The sequence below is a fragment of the Macaca fascicularis genome, chromosome 1, assembly GCF_037993035.2.
Source record: "Macaca fascicularis isolate 582-1 chromosome 1, T2T-MFA8v1.1".
In the NCBI taxonomy this organism is placed as follows: Eukaryota; Metazoa; Chordata; class Mammalia; order Primates; family Cercopithecidae; genus Macaca; species Macaca fascicularis.
This window is the reverse complement of record NC_088375.1, coordinates 730,482-746,121: the sequence shown is the minus strand read 5'-3', so window position 1 is coordinate 746,121 and position 15,640 is coordinate 730,482. Positions and strand designations below refer to the sequence as shown.

At 36.1% G+C, this 15,640-nt stretch overlaps 1 protein-coding gene across 1 annotated transcript; it reads right to left on the bottom strand.

Annotated features, from left to right (window-relative positions):
• Positions 1–473: 473 nt before the first annotated feature.
• LOC102119897 (olfactory receptor 2M3) lies at positions 474–1,511 on the bottom strand. The gene has a single exon (XM_005541090.4). The coding sequence runs from the start codon at positions 1,422–1,424 to the stop codon at positions 474–476; it is 951 nt and encodes a 316-aa protein (XP_005541147.3). The 5' UTR covers positions 1,425–1,511.
• Between the last annotated feature and the right edge of the window lie 14,129 nt (positions 1,512–15,640).

The window sequence follows — 15,640 nt, the reverse complement described above, 5'->3', positions numbered from 1 at the left end:
TGAAGTCACTCAGGAATGGAAAAATCAAACATCATATGTTCTCACTCATATGTGCCAGCTAAGCTATGAGACATCCAGGCATTAAGAATGATACACTGGACTTTGGGGACTTGGAGGAAATGTTGGGGACTGGAGAAGGAAAAAAGACTATATCTTGGGTACAGTGAACACTACTTGGTTGATGGCTGCACAAATATCTCAGAAATCACTACTAAAGAAGTTATTAATTCAACCAAACACTACTTGTTTCCCAAAAAGATAATAAAAAAATTTAATGTCTTTATTTAAAATGACTTACATTGTAGTCACAACTGAATTGAATGTAAAGATATCTAAAATAGTTTATCTGAAATAAATAATATAGGTGCCCATAAATATGTTGAGCAATGAACACAATCAATGATACTTTTAGGACTTAATAGAAAAAGGAGGATATTAAAAAGAATAATTTAGCAGACATCAAAACATAAAGTTTATGAGGTAACTCTCTCTCCAGACTTTCCCTTTCCTAACATCTTCTTGAATGCTCTGGTCACTTCCTTGTTGCGGAGGCTGTAGATGAGGGGATTCAGCATGGGAGTGAGAATGGTGTAGAATACAGACACCATCTTGTCCTTTATTGGGGATCGATCAGATGTGGGGCGTATGTACATAAACAAACCTGCTCCATAGTACATTCCCACCACTGTGAGGTGAGAGGAACAGGTAGTAAAAGCTTTGCGATGACCCTCTCCAGATCCCATGTGAATCACAGCCAGAATAACTCGAGCATAGGAAGCAATGATGATTGCAACGGGGAAAACAAGCATTACTATACAGCAGATGAAAAGAACCTTTTCAAATATTGATGTGTCATTGCATGAGAGGATTAGTAGGGAAGGGAACTCACAGAAGAAGTGGGCTATTTCCCGAGACCCACAATAGGAGAAGGAAAATGTAGCTACAACATTGATAATTCCATCGGTGGAGCCCAGGATCCAGGAGAAGGCAGCCATAAGTCCACAAATTTGGGGTCTCATGAAATTGGTGTATCTCAGAGGGTGGCAAATGGCAATATAGCGGTCATAAGCCATAACAGCCAACAGAAAGCATTCAGAGCCAAGCAGTGATGTATAGAAGAAAATTTGTGTGGCACAGCCAGCCATAGATATGAATTTGCTGCCAGACAAGTAGTTGAAGGCCATCTTGGGTACAGTGGTGCAGATGAGCATGAAGTCCATGAGGGACAGTTGGCTGAGGAGGAAGTACATGGGGGTGTGTAACTGAGTGTCCAAGTAGATGAGGAGAACCATGGCAGAGTTTCCCATGAAGGCCACTGAAAAGATGGCCAGGACCAGAAAGAAGAGGAAGGTGTGGGTGGGGCTGTGATCGAAGATTCCCAGGAGGATGAAGTCAGAGTTGAAGGTCTGATTCTCCCATGCCATGATGAATATGCTTTTTACCTAGTACCACAAAACCAGTATATTAATTTGGTAAAACTTTACTCAGTGCCTTATAAATCATGTGATTGTGGTAAATTCTGTAGTTTGTTGATCAATACAGCATGACCAGAAGTAGGAAACTCAAAGATTAAGAATTATAGAATCATAAAGAAATATGTTCTTTCAACACTGTCTCACTTATAAAATTATGGAGCTTGTCCTAAGTTTTTCTTCTGAGCATCCTTTTTCTCCATTAAAAATTAGAAAAACGATATCTAATATGTAATCGAATTTTTCCAAAAGAATATATCTCCAAAGCTAACAGATTGTTCCTATAACATGAGAAGTCTTTTACAGATAAATTGATAGAGAAACTCAGCTGCAGTCTACATGTGACCAACACAATACTAGAAATGGAGAATAAATTTGTGTCTTTGCTCACCTGATGGTAGGCATTTTTACCACAGTGTTAAGAAAATCTGTATATTTACCTATTACTTTATAGTTTAGAGTATTTGACCTTTACTTTATAGTAAGTTTTTTATACAGTAAGTGGATAAACTGAAAAGACTTTCAATTGTACAAATCAAAGACCTACGCCCTTTTTTCTATAGCTCAGATTTACAAATTAAATTATATTTCTTCCCCAAAAATACTCAGCATGTGTGCTTGTTTAGAAATACATAAAGAGTATAATTATTTAAGGTGTGGTCATATTGGAGTAGAGTGCACCTCTCTAATCCAATATGACTCATGTTCTGATTAGAAGGTGGCCATGTGAATACTGACACACTGGGGAATACGAGGTGATAGGGAAAGTAGGGATTGGAGTGATGCGTCTACAAAGCAAGAAATGCCAAAAACTGTTATCACAAGAGCTTAGGAGAGAGGAATGGGACACATTCGTCCTCTTAGAGCCCTCAAAAATAACTATCCCTGCTGACATCCATCTTGATTTCAGATTTCAAGCCTCCAGAACTGTGAGGTAAAATTATGTTGTTTCAAGATAAACAGTTTGAGATACTCTGTATTGGCATTCCTAGGAAACTAACACACACAATATCTCTCTAGAGAATAAGCACAAAAAAAAAAAAAAAAAAAAAAAAAAACAGAAATTCAGAAAAGCATGAGATTCACCCTTTCAAGAACACTTACGAAGCCTGGCTATGTGTTCCTCACTGGGGCTACCACAGTAATCAGAACAAACAAAGCCCCTGTCCATTCAGGTCATAGTGAGTGTGATTAGATGCTTACTATAAAACACTTTGGGATTTCATAAGAGGATAAATGTTTTGGAGAAAAGTAAGTCAAAGAAGGCTGTTAATATTGTGTTCAACTTTGAATAAAGCAGTCAAGGGAAACCCCACACATCTAACGGCTTCTGGCAAAGACTGAAGTGAGAAAGAGACCAGACCACAAGAAAGGGTTGTACATAAGTGAATTCCACAAAATGAAATGCAATAAATAGAAAATATGCAGAGAAAATAGAAATGTGTAGAAGATTTTGGGAAACCAGAGGATTTTCTAACTCAAAGTTATGTTTCTTGTATGTTGTGGCATTTAGATTGAATTGTATGAGATACTTATAAATGCATGAGCAAAGCCAGTATGTGAAGAGTGATTATTCCCGGCAATAAAAAATGATGCCATGAACAGAAAGATAAGCCTGGTGAGTAGACTGATTAGACAGAAATGTACTTTTTAAAAATTCATGCATCACATTTTAATGAGACTAAAAATAACACAACAATGAAAGCTTAATAAACCAGGAGCAGCAAGAGAGTTAGAAGAAATTTGCAGAGGAGATGGAATCTGGAATTTGTCCTCATGGGTTGAAATACAATTTTTTAAATAGGGAGGTAGTAAAGTATATCTTTTTGAGTTATATTTATTTACATAAATTTTGAATAATATTGTGGGTAAGAATGAAAAAATTACTGAAACTTAGTTTTACATTTTAATTCAAGAACAACTGTGACCTGGGAATACTAACCTACCAAGAAATGCCTCTTCAGTGCTGGGAAGACACAGAAGGAACCTCCTTATGGGACTCTCGGGAGATTAGAATGTCAATCTCTAAAAGAAAAACAAATCATTTTTGTCAATGAGCGTGAAGAGGGAAACAGGTCTCAACCTCCTCCCTTTCTGGTTTTAAAACAAATGGTTATCAAGAACTTGGATAAACCTGATTATTGGTATCTCAGATCTAGGTTCACTCAATGTCTTGAGAATGAGAAATGGGCATCTCTGGGATCTTTAGTGTTGCAGGTTTCCTACCACAGGGTTCCCTTGTGTTGTCCTCAAGAGGAGGTGGGCTTTTAAGGTCAATCAGTGGAAAAGACTTTGTATTGCCTCAATAATTTCCAGTGCTTATGAGCTGAATTCACTTCAAGAAAATAACTCATCTCAACTTACTTTATGGAACCACCTATTTTGACCATCATACCATAGCTTTCCCAGTTATCTTGATCTTGTCAACTGTTGTAATACACAATTTATGCAAATAAAACTATATTATCTCAAATCTCCACCATAATTTGTCTTTAATTCAGCCTGAAATATTACTCCAAGAAGGAAGCTATGTCATCAAGTTAGCTTCTCCCTATACTTCTTTTTAACTTGGCAAAGTGTTCTTTACATTTGGGAAACACTACTTCCAAGTCACTAAGTTGAAATGAAATGTTGATTAATTCTACTTGATCATTTAGACATTTCTACTGTATGTTTTACATTCAATTGAATGATGCAGCATTAAAACAAAATTGATTAACAAATGTAAATGTATATATCCCTCTGAATTTTCTCAGTTACATTAGTTTAGGCTGAATTTATATAAATGCACTCTTATTTGTGTTGTATTTTTGCACCTCCCTTCATTGCCTCAAAATTCCCTTCATACCCACGTGCTAACATTACCTTCATTGATTTTGTCCTGTCACAGAGAATGTGGCAAGATATATCACAAATACATAACAGTTCATAAGTGATAAAATTGAAAATACAGAGCACTAGATTGCCCTATGCCTTCTATATTAAGATCCATATGAACATTCATTCAATATGATTCTATAAAGAAAAATAATGTTGTTTCTAGTGAGAAATTTGACATTCTTTCTAAGTTAGTAAGATACATATGAGAAATTGTGCTTACCTTTAGGCACTAGGAATATGAGACCCAATCCTGAAGCTCAGTGTAAGTTATCCAGGATATAAACAATCCAAAAATGCAGTGAATATAACATTGGGATTCCAAGAGATATTTGTATATATTCCTATAAAAATGGATCTGTGGTGAAATATATTAGCAACTCCAAGTTATTCAGGACTAGTCACTGCCAACAAAAGCAGAACATTTTGAGTTTGAGCACTTTACTAGAAGGAATATTTAAAGCAGCTTTTTCAGAATGGATCTGAAATTATGACATCTTGTTTTTTTTTATGAATACCTATTGATATTTCAAAGGTTCCCATGTAATGAGGTACAACACTTTGAACTCTGCATTAGACATTGCCTACCAACTATTTTTCCCTTAATTGAAACTTTATGCTTTTAATTTTATTTATTTTATATAATCTGCATTGTTTCTGTTGTGATAAACTCCATCATTTTGTAAAAAGATGGTGCATACATTCAGTTTTTTTAAATGTATTTTTTACGTGTTAACATCATGTCCGCAAGAGGAGTCATCAGATTTCATTACACTGTGATACTGTGCATATGCCCAGAGCAATGTATTGTAACACAAAGTTCATGAAAATCATGGTCAGATTTTACGACAGTGTGATACTGTGCACGGGCCAGAGCAACACAGAAACCATGAAAATCTGGGTGAGAAATTGAGAAGGCACTGAGTGAAATGATGAAAAAGAGACATCGAGAGGCCGAAACTTGATCACAAAGAAAGAAGTAAAGCATTACGTGAAATAATGTCAGACAGCATGTGTAATCCACTGAGGTTGCTAAAATGACTTTACCCTTTTGTAATCGGAATGATCAAGATACAAAACAAAACAAAAAATCTCTCATATTAGCAAAAATGGGCATAGTGATTTTATTTGTAATATGAAAATGCAACCTGCATGTGCACTGGCAATGGAATTTATAACCATAACTGTAGGAAGTAGCATTGATGAGTCTCGCAAATAGAATGTTGAATGAACAAAGTAGATCATGGGGAATGACTTCATGAATCCTATTATAGTAATTTAAGCATACACATAAAAATCATTCATTAAGTGCAACAGTCCTGGAATAATGATTGACTACAAAATAGACTTGAAAGTTTACAAGATGAGAGTCGAAGTGTTTTTCAAAAGCACTGGTAATATTTTAAGGCATTTTACAAAATGTATATCTAACATATTTTATAAACATTTTTGTATACTTGAACTTTAATAAAATATGTAAACATACGTGTAAATGTCTTAGAAGAGCACATGACAAATGTAAAGCCTTCATTAATACAGGTTGAGGATTTCTTATCCAAAATGCTTGGGACCAGATGTGTTGCAGATTTCAGACTTTTTCAGACTTTGGAATATCTGCATGTAGATAAAGAGATATCCTTGGAATGGACTCCAAGTGTAGAGACAAAATTCATTTATGTTCAAAGTATACCTTATACACATAGTCTGAGGGTAATTTTATGCCATATTTTAAAATAATTTTGTGTATGGGAGAAAATTTGTGTACACTGAACCATCAGAAAGCAAGAGTGTCACAATCTCATGTCAGCACTGAAAAAGATTCAGGTTTTGGAGTAGTTTGCATATTAGATTTTTGGTTTAGGGATTCTCATCCTCTATGAGCTACAATTATTAAAAGAAAAGAGAATGTGGCCAAAACATTCAAATCATGTCCTGTTCTCATCTGCTACTTTCCTTCTCTGACTCCTATTCACTGTCAATTTCTTTCTCAAATCTACAATACCAGGATATGAAAATATTGAATTTTATCCAATCTTTCACATTGATAAGCTGAGACAGGTAACCACTCCTTCTGCCTCAAGTTGTACCACATTTCTCAAAGTAATATTGCACAAATAAAGTAGAACAACGTTTATAAAATTATTAGCACAAAAATGACGTGAGAAATGAAATCAATCGTCACCATGTTCAGCAGAAATTTTGGCACTAGCTTCCAACCAGTCTTGCTTGGGCTTGGTTAACTTACCTCTTAGTACTGATCTGAATAGTGTGTATTTTCAATGAGACTGTAGGTTCCTGGGAAGGCAAAAATATATACATATCTTACATGTTTTTATATTTCCATCATCAGAAGAAAAGCACCTAACATACAATGGGTATCTTTATTGTTACTGACAAATCAATGAAGAGACAAAAACTTAAATTTTTAGCCCTTGGGGAATCCATTCCCTTGTCTTTAATTATAAAAGTTTATATTACCTTCTATCTCCTCTCCTAGGTTGTGAAGCAGAATTAGCTTCCTTTTCTTGAAAATCCTACAAAGATAGTGATGACTCCTTCCTTGCAGATTAGTGTAAACTTTCTGAAACTTCTCCTGCCTCTCTCTCACTTGATGAGGTAAAAAATACCAAGTGCTTTCTGTGCAACTGGCACTGTGGTAAAAAAAAAAAAAAAAAAAAGGTTTGTAAACTCACATAACACCTACAACCATTGTGTATGTCAGATACCCTTATTAGACACCTGAATATATTATTATATATTATCTTTAATTATATTCTCATTTTTGAGCCAGCCTTGCATCTCAGGGATAAAGCATACCTGATCATGGTGGATAAGCTTTTTGATGTGCTGCTGGATTCAGTTTGCCAGTATTTTGTTGAGGATTTTTACATTGATAATCATCAAAGATACTGGCCTAAAGTTTTCTTTAGTTGTACCTCTCCCAGGTTTTTTTAATCAAGATAATGCTGGCTTCATAGAGTGAGTTAAGGAGGAGCCCCTTATTTCCAATTTTTTGGGATAATTTCAGTATGAATGGTACCAGCTGTTCTTTATACTGCTTGTAGAATTCAGCTGTGAATCTCTCTGGTCCTGGGCTTTTTCTTTTTTTTTTTTTTTTGATAATGCCTAAATTTCAGAATTCGTTACTAGTCTGTTCAGGGACTCAATTTCTTCCTGGTTCTGTCTTGGGAGGGTGTAAGTACTTAGAAATTTATCCATTTCTTCTAGATTTTCTCGTTTATGTGCATAGAGGTGTCCATAATATTCTATGATAGTTATTCATATTTCTGTGTGGTCAGTTTTGAAGTATATGTATTATTTTTGTGGTGAGGGCACATAACGTATCCACTTTCTTTACGTTTTCAAAGAATACAATCATGCATCACTTATGACAGGGATACTAAGAAATACGTTGGTAGGCCAGTTTATCATTGTACAGGAATCCTAAAGTGTACTTTCACAAACCTACATATGTACACACACACACACACACACACATTAAATGTCCTGGCATCATTATTATCAATTATTTCTCTTACTTGATCTGCAATGCCAATGGCAAGTGCTACCTATGCTGCATTATAATCCTATGGGATCGCCATCATATATACAGTCTGATCTTGACCAAAATATCCTTATGCAGTTTATGACTGTACAATATAATATCATTTACTATAGTTACTTGTTGTACAATATATCTTCTGTAATTTGCTCCTCCTATCTAGCTGTAACTATTCATTTACTGACAAACATCTCTCTGCTTTTCTCTTATTGCAGCCTCTGGTAATCACTATTTTGCTCTTGACTTCCATGAGATCAACTTTTTTAGATTCCACATATGAGCGAGAGCATATGGTATCTGAAATTCTATTTCTGATTTAGTTTACATAATATAATGTCTTCCAGGTTCATCTATGTTGTTGTAAATGGCAAAATTTCATTCTGGTTTATGAGTGAATGAAAATCCATTGTGTATGTATATCATGTTTCATTTATCCATTGATGGATATGTAGGTTGATTTCATATTTTGAGTAATTTTAAGCTGCTTCAAAAAACATGGGAGTGCAAGTATCTCTTCAACACCCCAATTTCATTTTCCTTAGATATACACCCAGTAGTAGCATTGCTGGATCATATAGTAGTCCTATTTTTAATTTTTTGAGAAACCACCATACTGTTTTCCATAATGGCTGTACTAATTTACATTGTCAGCAACAGTGAATAAGGTTTTCCTGTCCCCACATTCTTACCCACACTGGTTATCTTTTGTCTTTTTTTAATAGTCATTCTAACTGTGAAGTGATTATCTGTTCTGTTTTTGATTTGTATTTTCCTGATCATTAGATGCAGACCACTTGTTTTTACCTGTTGGCTACTTGTTTGCTTTCTTTTGAAAAATGTCTATTTAAGCCTTTTGACCATTTTTAACTGGGTTTCTTGCTTTATTTTCATTTATTTATTTATTTATGGCTATTAAGTTACTTACATATTTTGGATATTAACCCCTTATCATATGTATATTTGGCAAATATTTCCTCCCATTCCATAAGCTGTCTCTTCACTGTGCTGATTGTTCCTTTTGCAGTTTACTGTAATCCTATCTCTCGGGCTTTGTTTTTCTTGCCTGTGCTTTGAGGTCTTATAAAAAGAATCCCCATATCAACGTCATCAAACATTTCCCTTATATTTTCTTCAAGTAGTTTCATTAATTTAAGTTTTCCATTTAAGTCATTAAGCCACTTAGAGTTAAGTTTTGTATATGATGAAAGAAAAAACCTATAATTTCATTCTTCTGCATGTGGATATCCAGCTTTATACAAAAGCATTTATTGGAGAGACTGTCCTTTCCCCAGTGTATGTTGTTGGCATCTTTGTTGAAAATCAGTTGGTGATAAATGTTTAGATATATATCTGGGCTCTCTATTTTGTTCCAATTGTTTATCAGTCTGTTTTGGTGTTAGTAGTATACTGTTTTCATTATTTATATCTTTACAGTATATTTTAAAGTCAAGTAGTATAATGCCTTTAGCTTTGTTCTTTTCCCTCAAGATTGCTTTGGCTAGTCAAGTTCTTTTGTGGTTCCATATGAAATTTAGATTTGTTTCTATTTTTATAAAGAATGCATTAGAATTTTGATAAGGATTTTATTGAATCTGTAGATTGCTTTAAGTAGTATGAACATTTTAATAATATGAATTCTTCCAATCCATGAACATGAGATATCTTTTCATTTAGTTGTATCTTCGGTTTCTTTCATCAGGGTTTTATAGTTGCTATTGTAGTGACCTTTTGGTCAAATTTATTTATTCCTTGTGATGAACTCCCTTAGCATTTGTTTGTTTTTATCTGCCACTTGGCAGAACAGATTTGCAGGGTATAGCATGCTTAGTTTGCAATTTCTTTTGCTTGTATACTTTGAATATGTCTCTCCACTTCCTCTGATTGCAACATTTTTGTTTAGAAGTTCACTTATAGCCTTATAAGATATCCTTTATATGTGACAAGTTTCTTCTCTCTAGCTGCTTTTGAGAGTCTCACTTTGTCTTTGACTTAACAATTTGATTATAATGTGCCTCTTAGTATTCTTTTTTGAATTCATCTTGCTTTCATCCTTTGAATTTTCTGAATCTTTATGTCCATATTCTTTCCTAACTTCAGAAAATATTCAAATAGTTTTTTTTTCATAAACTTTTTGTGTCTGTCTCTCTCCTCTCTTTCAGATACTCCCATAATTTGTATATTTGTACATTTAATGATGTCCCATATATTCCTTATTTTTGTTAACTCTTGAAAATTTTTTGTTTCTCTAGATGACCTGGTTTTTGAATTCACTAATACTTTCTTCTGCATGATTGTGTTTCATGTGGGAACTTTATTGAAATTTTCAGTTCTGTCATTGTGTTCTTCAGCTCCAGTAATTCTTTTAGTTATTTTTAAAAAATGTTCTCTATTTATCATTTTAGAATCTCATTTGCTTCTTGCATTGTTTTTCTAATTTTATACAGTTGTTTATCTGTATTTTCTTGTATTCTTGGGCAATATTGCTGGTTTCTCTGATGTATGCAACGAATTGCAAATATACCCTTGGTACAATTACAACAAGTAACTAACTTATGACTTAGCCAAGGAGTATCTGTGTTAGTTTCACCAGCAATAAGAAGTGTGTCATTCAGAGTTTTATTTTCTTGTATCTTAGTGAGCTTTGTTAAGATTATCATCTAGAATTCTTTTCCAAGCAATTTATATAATGACATTTCCTTGGGATTTATTATTTGAGTTCATGAGCTTCCTTTGGTGGTATCATGTTTACCTCATTCTTTGTTAACATGTAGCCTTGTATTGGCCCCTGAGCACACGAAGAAGCACACTCCTGTTTTAGTCTTACAGACGGGCAACAAGTTAAGTCTTTTCCAACTAGGGCTCCTGACTGTTGAAATTGTTTCCATGATTGCAGTTGAGTGGGACTGGATCTGGGTATTGTGGTTGATACTAGTTCCACAGTGGAGGCCACAGTTGGTGGGGTTATTCCCATGAACTAGACTGAGTGTATGTTGTATCTGGATCCTGAACGTACTGAACTGTCTCCAGAACCTTGGTCTGTGGGGCTGGTGATCTGCTCCAGGGTTCACAGATGGCTGGATTTTATTAGGTATGCTGATAAAGGTGACTTTCCCTAGATCTCTGGGAAGAGTCCCACTGAATCACCGGATGGGCCCCTGAGCTGGTTGCACTGCTTCAGTGTATGCTGAGACATGCTGGAGCTGAGACACAGAGATGTTTTAGGTCCACAGCAACAACGGAGATCTTCCGCCCTGTCTCTTGGGTTGAGGATAGGTATGTCTCCCAGTCGGTTCTTTGGTGAGTAGCTCTGATCTCAGGTGCAGTTGAGAAGACCTGGAGTCAACTCATATGGCCACTTCAAGGTCCACAAGGTGAACAAAATTTGGGCATTATCCTTCAGAGGCACTACTGGATGTGCCTCTCTCTGAGTCCCCAGGTAGGCAGAGGTGGTCTCAGTCTGCAAACATGAGGCACCAGAACCAAAGTCAATGATATTTGAGAACCTGGTGAGAAACAGAGGTTGGCAAGCCTGCCACAGGGACTCTGATTGTTGCCTCTCCCTCCAGGACTCTGGCTGTATATAAATGCTCCCAGACCATAGCTGGGAGGTGCTAAAACCAAGCTTCGGGACTAATTCAGAATCTGCTGTGGGTTCTATGTTGGCAAGCTCGACATGGCTGCACCAGCAGGCAAGAATCTAAGAAGTTCCTTATGTAGGCAGGATTGCATGTAGACTGCAGCTGAAAGAGGCTAGCTCTGATATTCAGGGCCCTTTCTAGAGCTGCTATTTTTGAAAAGCCAGAAATCCTCCCCAGTGGTTCAGATGAGTGAGTCTCCAAATAAACCCTCATGCCTTTGGGATAGCTTCCCAACTGCAGTGAGAGGAGCTGGATCTGAGATTAGGCCCCTTTAGAATCTGCTGTGGGATGAAGGCTGGCAAGCCTGTTCCAGCGGATGAGAATCGTACATTTCTCTGCAGTTTTCTGCATAAGTGGGAGAGTTCCCTGGCTATGGCAAACAGTGGCTGGAGTCATGACAGGGCCTTTGTCAGGATCTTCTTGGGGTCAGAGACCAGCAAGCCTGTTTCAGGGGCTTAGATGGGTGAGTCTCCCAGTAGTTTCCTACACAGGTAGGCAAACTCCCTGGGCTGTAGCAGAGTGGGGCTGGAGTCAAGACAGTGTCTGTTCAGAGTCTACTCTGGGACAGAGGCCAACAAGCCTGTCCTGGTTGCACAGAGGAGTGAGTCTCCCTTTTAGTCCTCTTGTGAACAGTACAAAGCTGGGACTAAAGCCAAGAGTAGCTGGAGGCAAGTTACAGGAAAACTTTCAGGCCCACTGCCGAGACTGACGCAGGCACGCAGATGGGTCTGTCTGCTGAGGCACTGCTGGGCATGATTCCTCCTGGACCCGTTGGCAGATGATTTTGGTAACAGACACAAGGCTGAACAGGGCTATAACCAAGTCCTTTGGGGGAATAGGGCGATTTGCAGATTTGTACCTGGGAACCTAATTGGTGTGTCTGCCACCGAGGTGTGGGTCTTCACTCTCAAAACAACCTCCTCACAAAAGAGACCTTGATTTGCAGATGCGTGCAAAGTTTATGTGGTCGTGGTGGGATACAAGCGGGTGACCTCCTATGCTGCCATCTTGCTTGGAAGTTCATATTATTCATTTAAAAAGTGACAGAACTTTCTTTTTTAAGCATCAGTAAATCGTATTTTCAAGTTGGAAACTAAATTACATGAGGCTTTACGAGAAAAAGTGAATGATAACTTAAAAGTACTATAATTAAAGTCAAGGTACCAAATATCCCGGAGGAATTGAAAAATTAAATCACAGAGGACTCAGGATAATTGTGTTGCAAGGGTTATCTCTAGAAATTTAAACATTTTCAGCCATTTTGAAGCAACATATCCTGTTGAAGACATCGGAAGGTAAGGTTTAGGGATGGAGTATAGTCCAAAATATCTAAGGCATTCTGGAGTTCAACCACAGTTAATGAAATTGCATTTTGTGCAAAGGTTCTATATCAAAAATTATTCTGTTTTAAAGTCCTCCAAATAGGGAAGTAAATGCTTCATGTTAATCTGCAACACATCTCTTTATAGTCTCTGTGAAATTAAAGCAGCGTGTTTCTACATTTGTCACAGTTTTTGAAAAATATTAAATGAAATAATACCTGTGAACCTGCTAAGTCAACGTAAGGTATTATTTATAGCAATAGAAAATGTCGTAAGTTAAGAATCGTTGTAAGATTCTCCAGTGGATCTTGTCTATTTGTTCATACTTTCAATTAATTACGGAGGATGTATGGACTCCATCGCTGTGTAAACCTCACTTGTTTAAGAGTACATAAGACATAAGCATATAGCTCACCAGCAATCTAGTAAGAAAAACAGTATATTTTCAAAAATATTTTCTGTTGAGTAACAGTGAAGCTTATTGGAAGATTACCAAAAAATGTGTGACAAGATGTATACAACGGTGGTAACAGTCATCTGATGAATGCCTACTGAGATACAGTTATTTTAAGGAAAAAATTTTAAAGAAATAACTCATTATTCTTTATAGCAATTCTGTGATTGATGGGAATATTTTTTTAATCTCAGAGATATTATTTGACTTGCCTGGTAGCAAGACTGTTGGTTTTACAGCAGAAAGGTAAGCCCAGGTTTATCTAATTTGAAGGTTTTTGACATTTGCAGTTTGTGTAAAACAGACAGTGGCCACATGTGTTCTGTGAGTTGAGTAAGTCAGAGCTTGCGATATCTGCAGAATGATGAAGCAAGCATGGAGAAAAATGCATGTGTGCTGTCACTGGAAGAAGACATATGATTTACAGAGGTAAAGGATTATGGAGAAGAAAGATAATTTCAAGCAAGACAAACCTGAGAAAGACCTAAGCTCACATTTTTGTATCATAGAGATCTCTAAGTAGAAATGCAAAGGGTTTGTACTAGAAAAAGAACAGATGACTTGAAATAGAGGCTTGAACAATTTTCTGAAATTCCTCACAAACAAGATCAATAAGGAAAGTAGTATGTTCTGTAACAAAATGGAGACATTGAATGCCTTTAAGGAGAGTGCTATTAGTAGGATCAAAGGGTGCTTTGGAAACATTTAAAAATAATGTATTGTGATATACTGAAGAATATAAGATTAATTTTATCCGTAATCTCCAGGGGTACAGATGCAAAGATTTTTTTTTTCCAGAAGTACTTATGAACCTTTTTAAAAGACACCAGCAATCCTTTTTGTGAGATGTGATTTGAAGTTTCTGTCTGTAGGCAGCGGGGTGTATGTGATGAATAATTTCTAAGTTTCAGCAAGGAGAGTTTTTGCATGCCATTTTTGTCTAGAATGTAGTACCTGGTTTTTGCATCTACGTTTGAAAGTGGGAGAGTGGTTTGTCTATTGGCACGATGCAGCACATCTAGGGCAGACACTGAGTTTAGTTACCAATATTGAAGGACTGCTTCTTGCCTCATTTTCCTGTCCTTTGCTCGCCGTTCTGCTCAGTTTCCCTGTAGCACCAACATTTCTTCTTTCAATGTGAATTGCCTTTTGATACTCTGTCTTTACTTAGTCAACATTTCTTCTTTTCTCTCTTCTTCTCACTTTATTATCTCAAATTTCCCTTTCCTCGGAGTATCTTTGTAAAACCCCTTCAGCCTGTAGTTATAATTATTAAAAACCCAAACTGTTTAAAGTTGAATCTTAGATTCAAAATGTTATGTTTTAAAGATATTTGAGACAAAGGTTATTAATTCCATATGACAAGAGATTTCACAAGAATTGGATATAAACTTGTGATTAAATTTTCACAAAATTTATAAACAATGTTGTATTACACATTATGATTTAAGCGTGCAACTCCAATGTCTACACTAACCCTTCATGCTAATATAGCTCTAAATAAATGTATGCTTCCTAATATCACTTAACTGGCTTTCACTAAGACGTTGCTTATGTGAGACTGAAGTGAAGGAGACAGCTGAGTGCTCAGAAATAAGTGCCTTGACAACCACAAAATACTATTTGCTTTAGTCTCCTCTGATAGGAAAGTAAAGAAAAGGATAACTTGTAAGGCTGGCTTTGGCAAAAAGTGAGGTAATACAATGTAACACAATATAAATATATTCTATGCAAACTAACCTTGAAAATATTTGAACTATGAAAATATTAGAGGAATATATAGGCTGCATCTCTCTATCTGCTATACTGTAGATATTGTATTTCTTTGCTAGGAACTAACAACTGAAAAATGTTTCTCAATTAATAAGAGAACAGCTCGTCTTGATCGGTTCTACTATCCCACGCTGCTGTTCTTCAGGTGGGGCCTAATATGGGGTAAAGTGAACAGACGATTTTACATAAGTGGACAGAATGTGACAAGGTATAGATTTAAAATATGCCACAGTTTGTTGTTAATACAGGAGGCATGGAAAACATTTGTGAGAAAAAAAAAAAGATGTAAAATTAAACCTAATTAGAGTCAGGTCCTGTCATTGGTTAATAATGGGGACCAGGACATTTTAGTTCCCTCTGTGATTCAAGCTATGGGTGTAGGATTGTGGTTAAACAGAAGAACAAATCCCTGGCTAGGCAAAAAGATAAACAAGAAGACAAATACAGGTCAGAAGGTACATGATCTATGGAGTTCCTCAAGGTGCACAGCTTCCTTCAATTACTAACCTAATTTGTGGACTAATTAATTATGTAATTTAGAT

Excerpts from the sequence above, each read along its gene's own strand:
- LOC102119897 (XM_005541090.4), bottom strand. The coding sequence starts at position 1,424 with ATGGCATGGGAGAATCAGACCTTCAACTCTGACTTCATCCTCCTGGGA.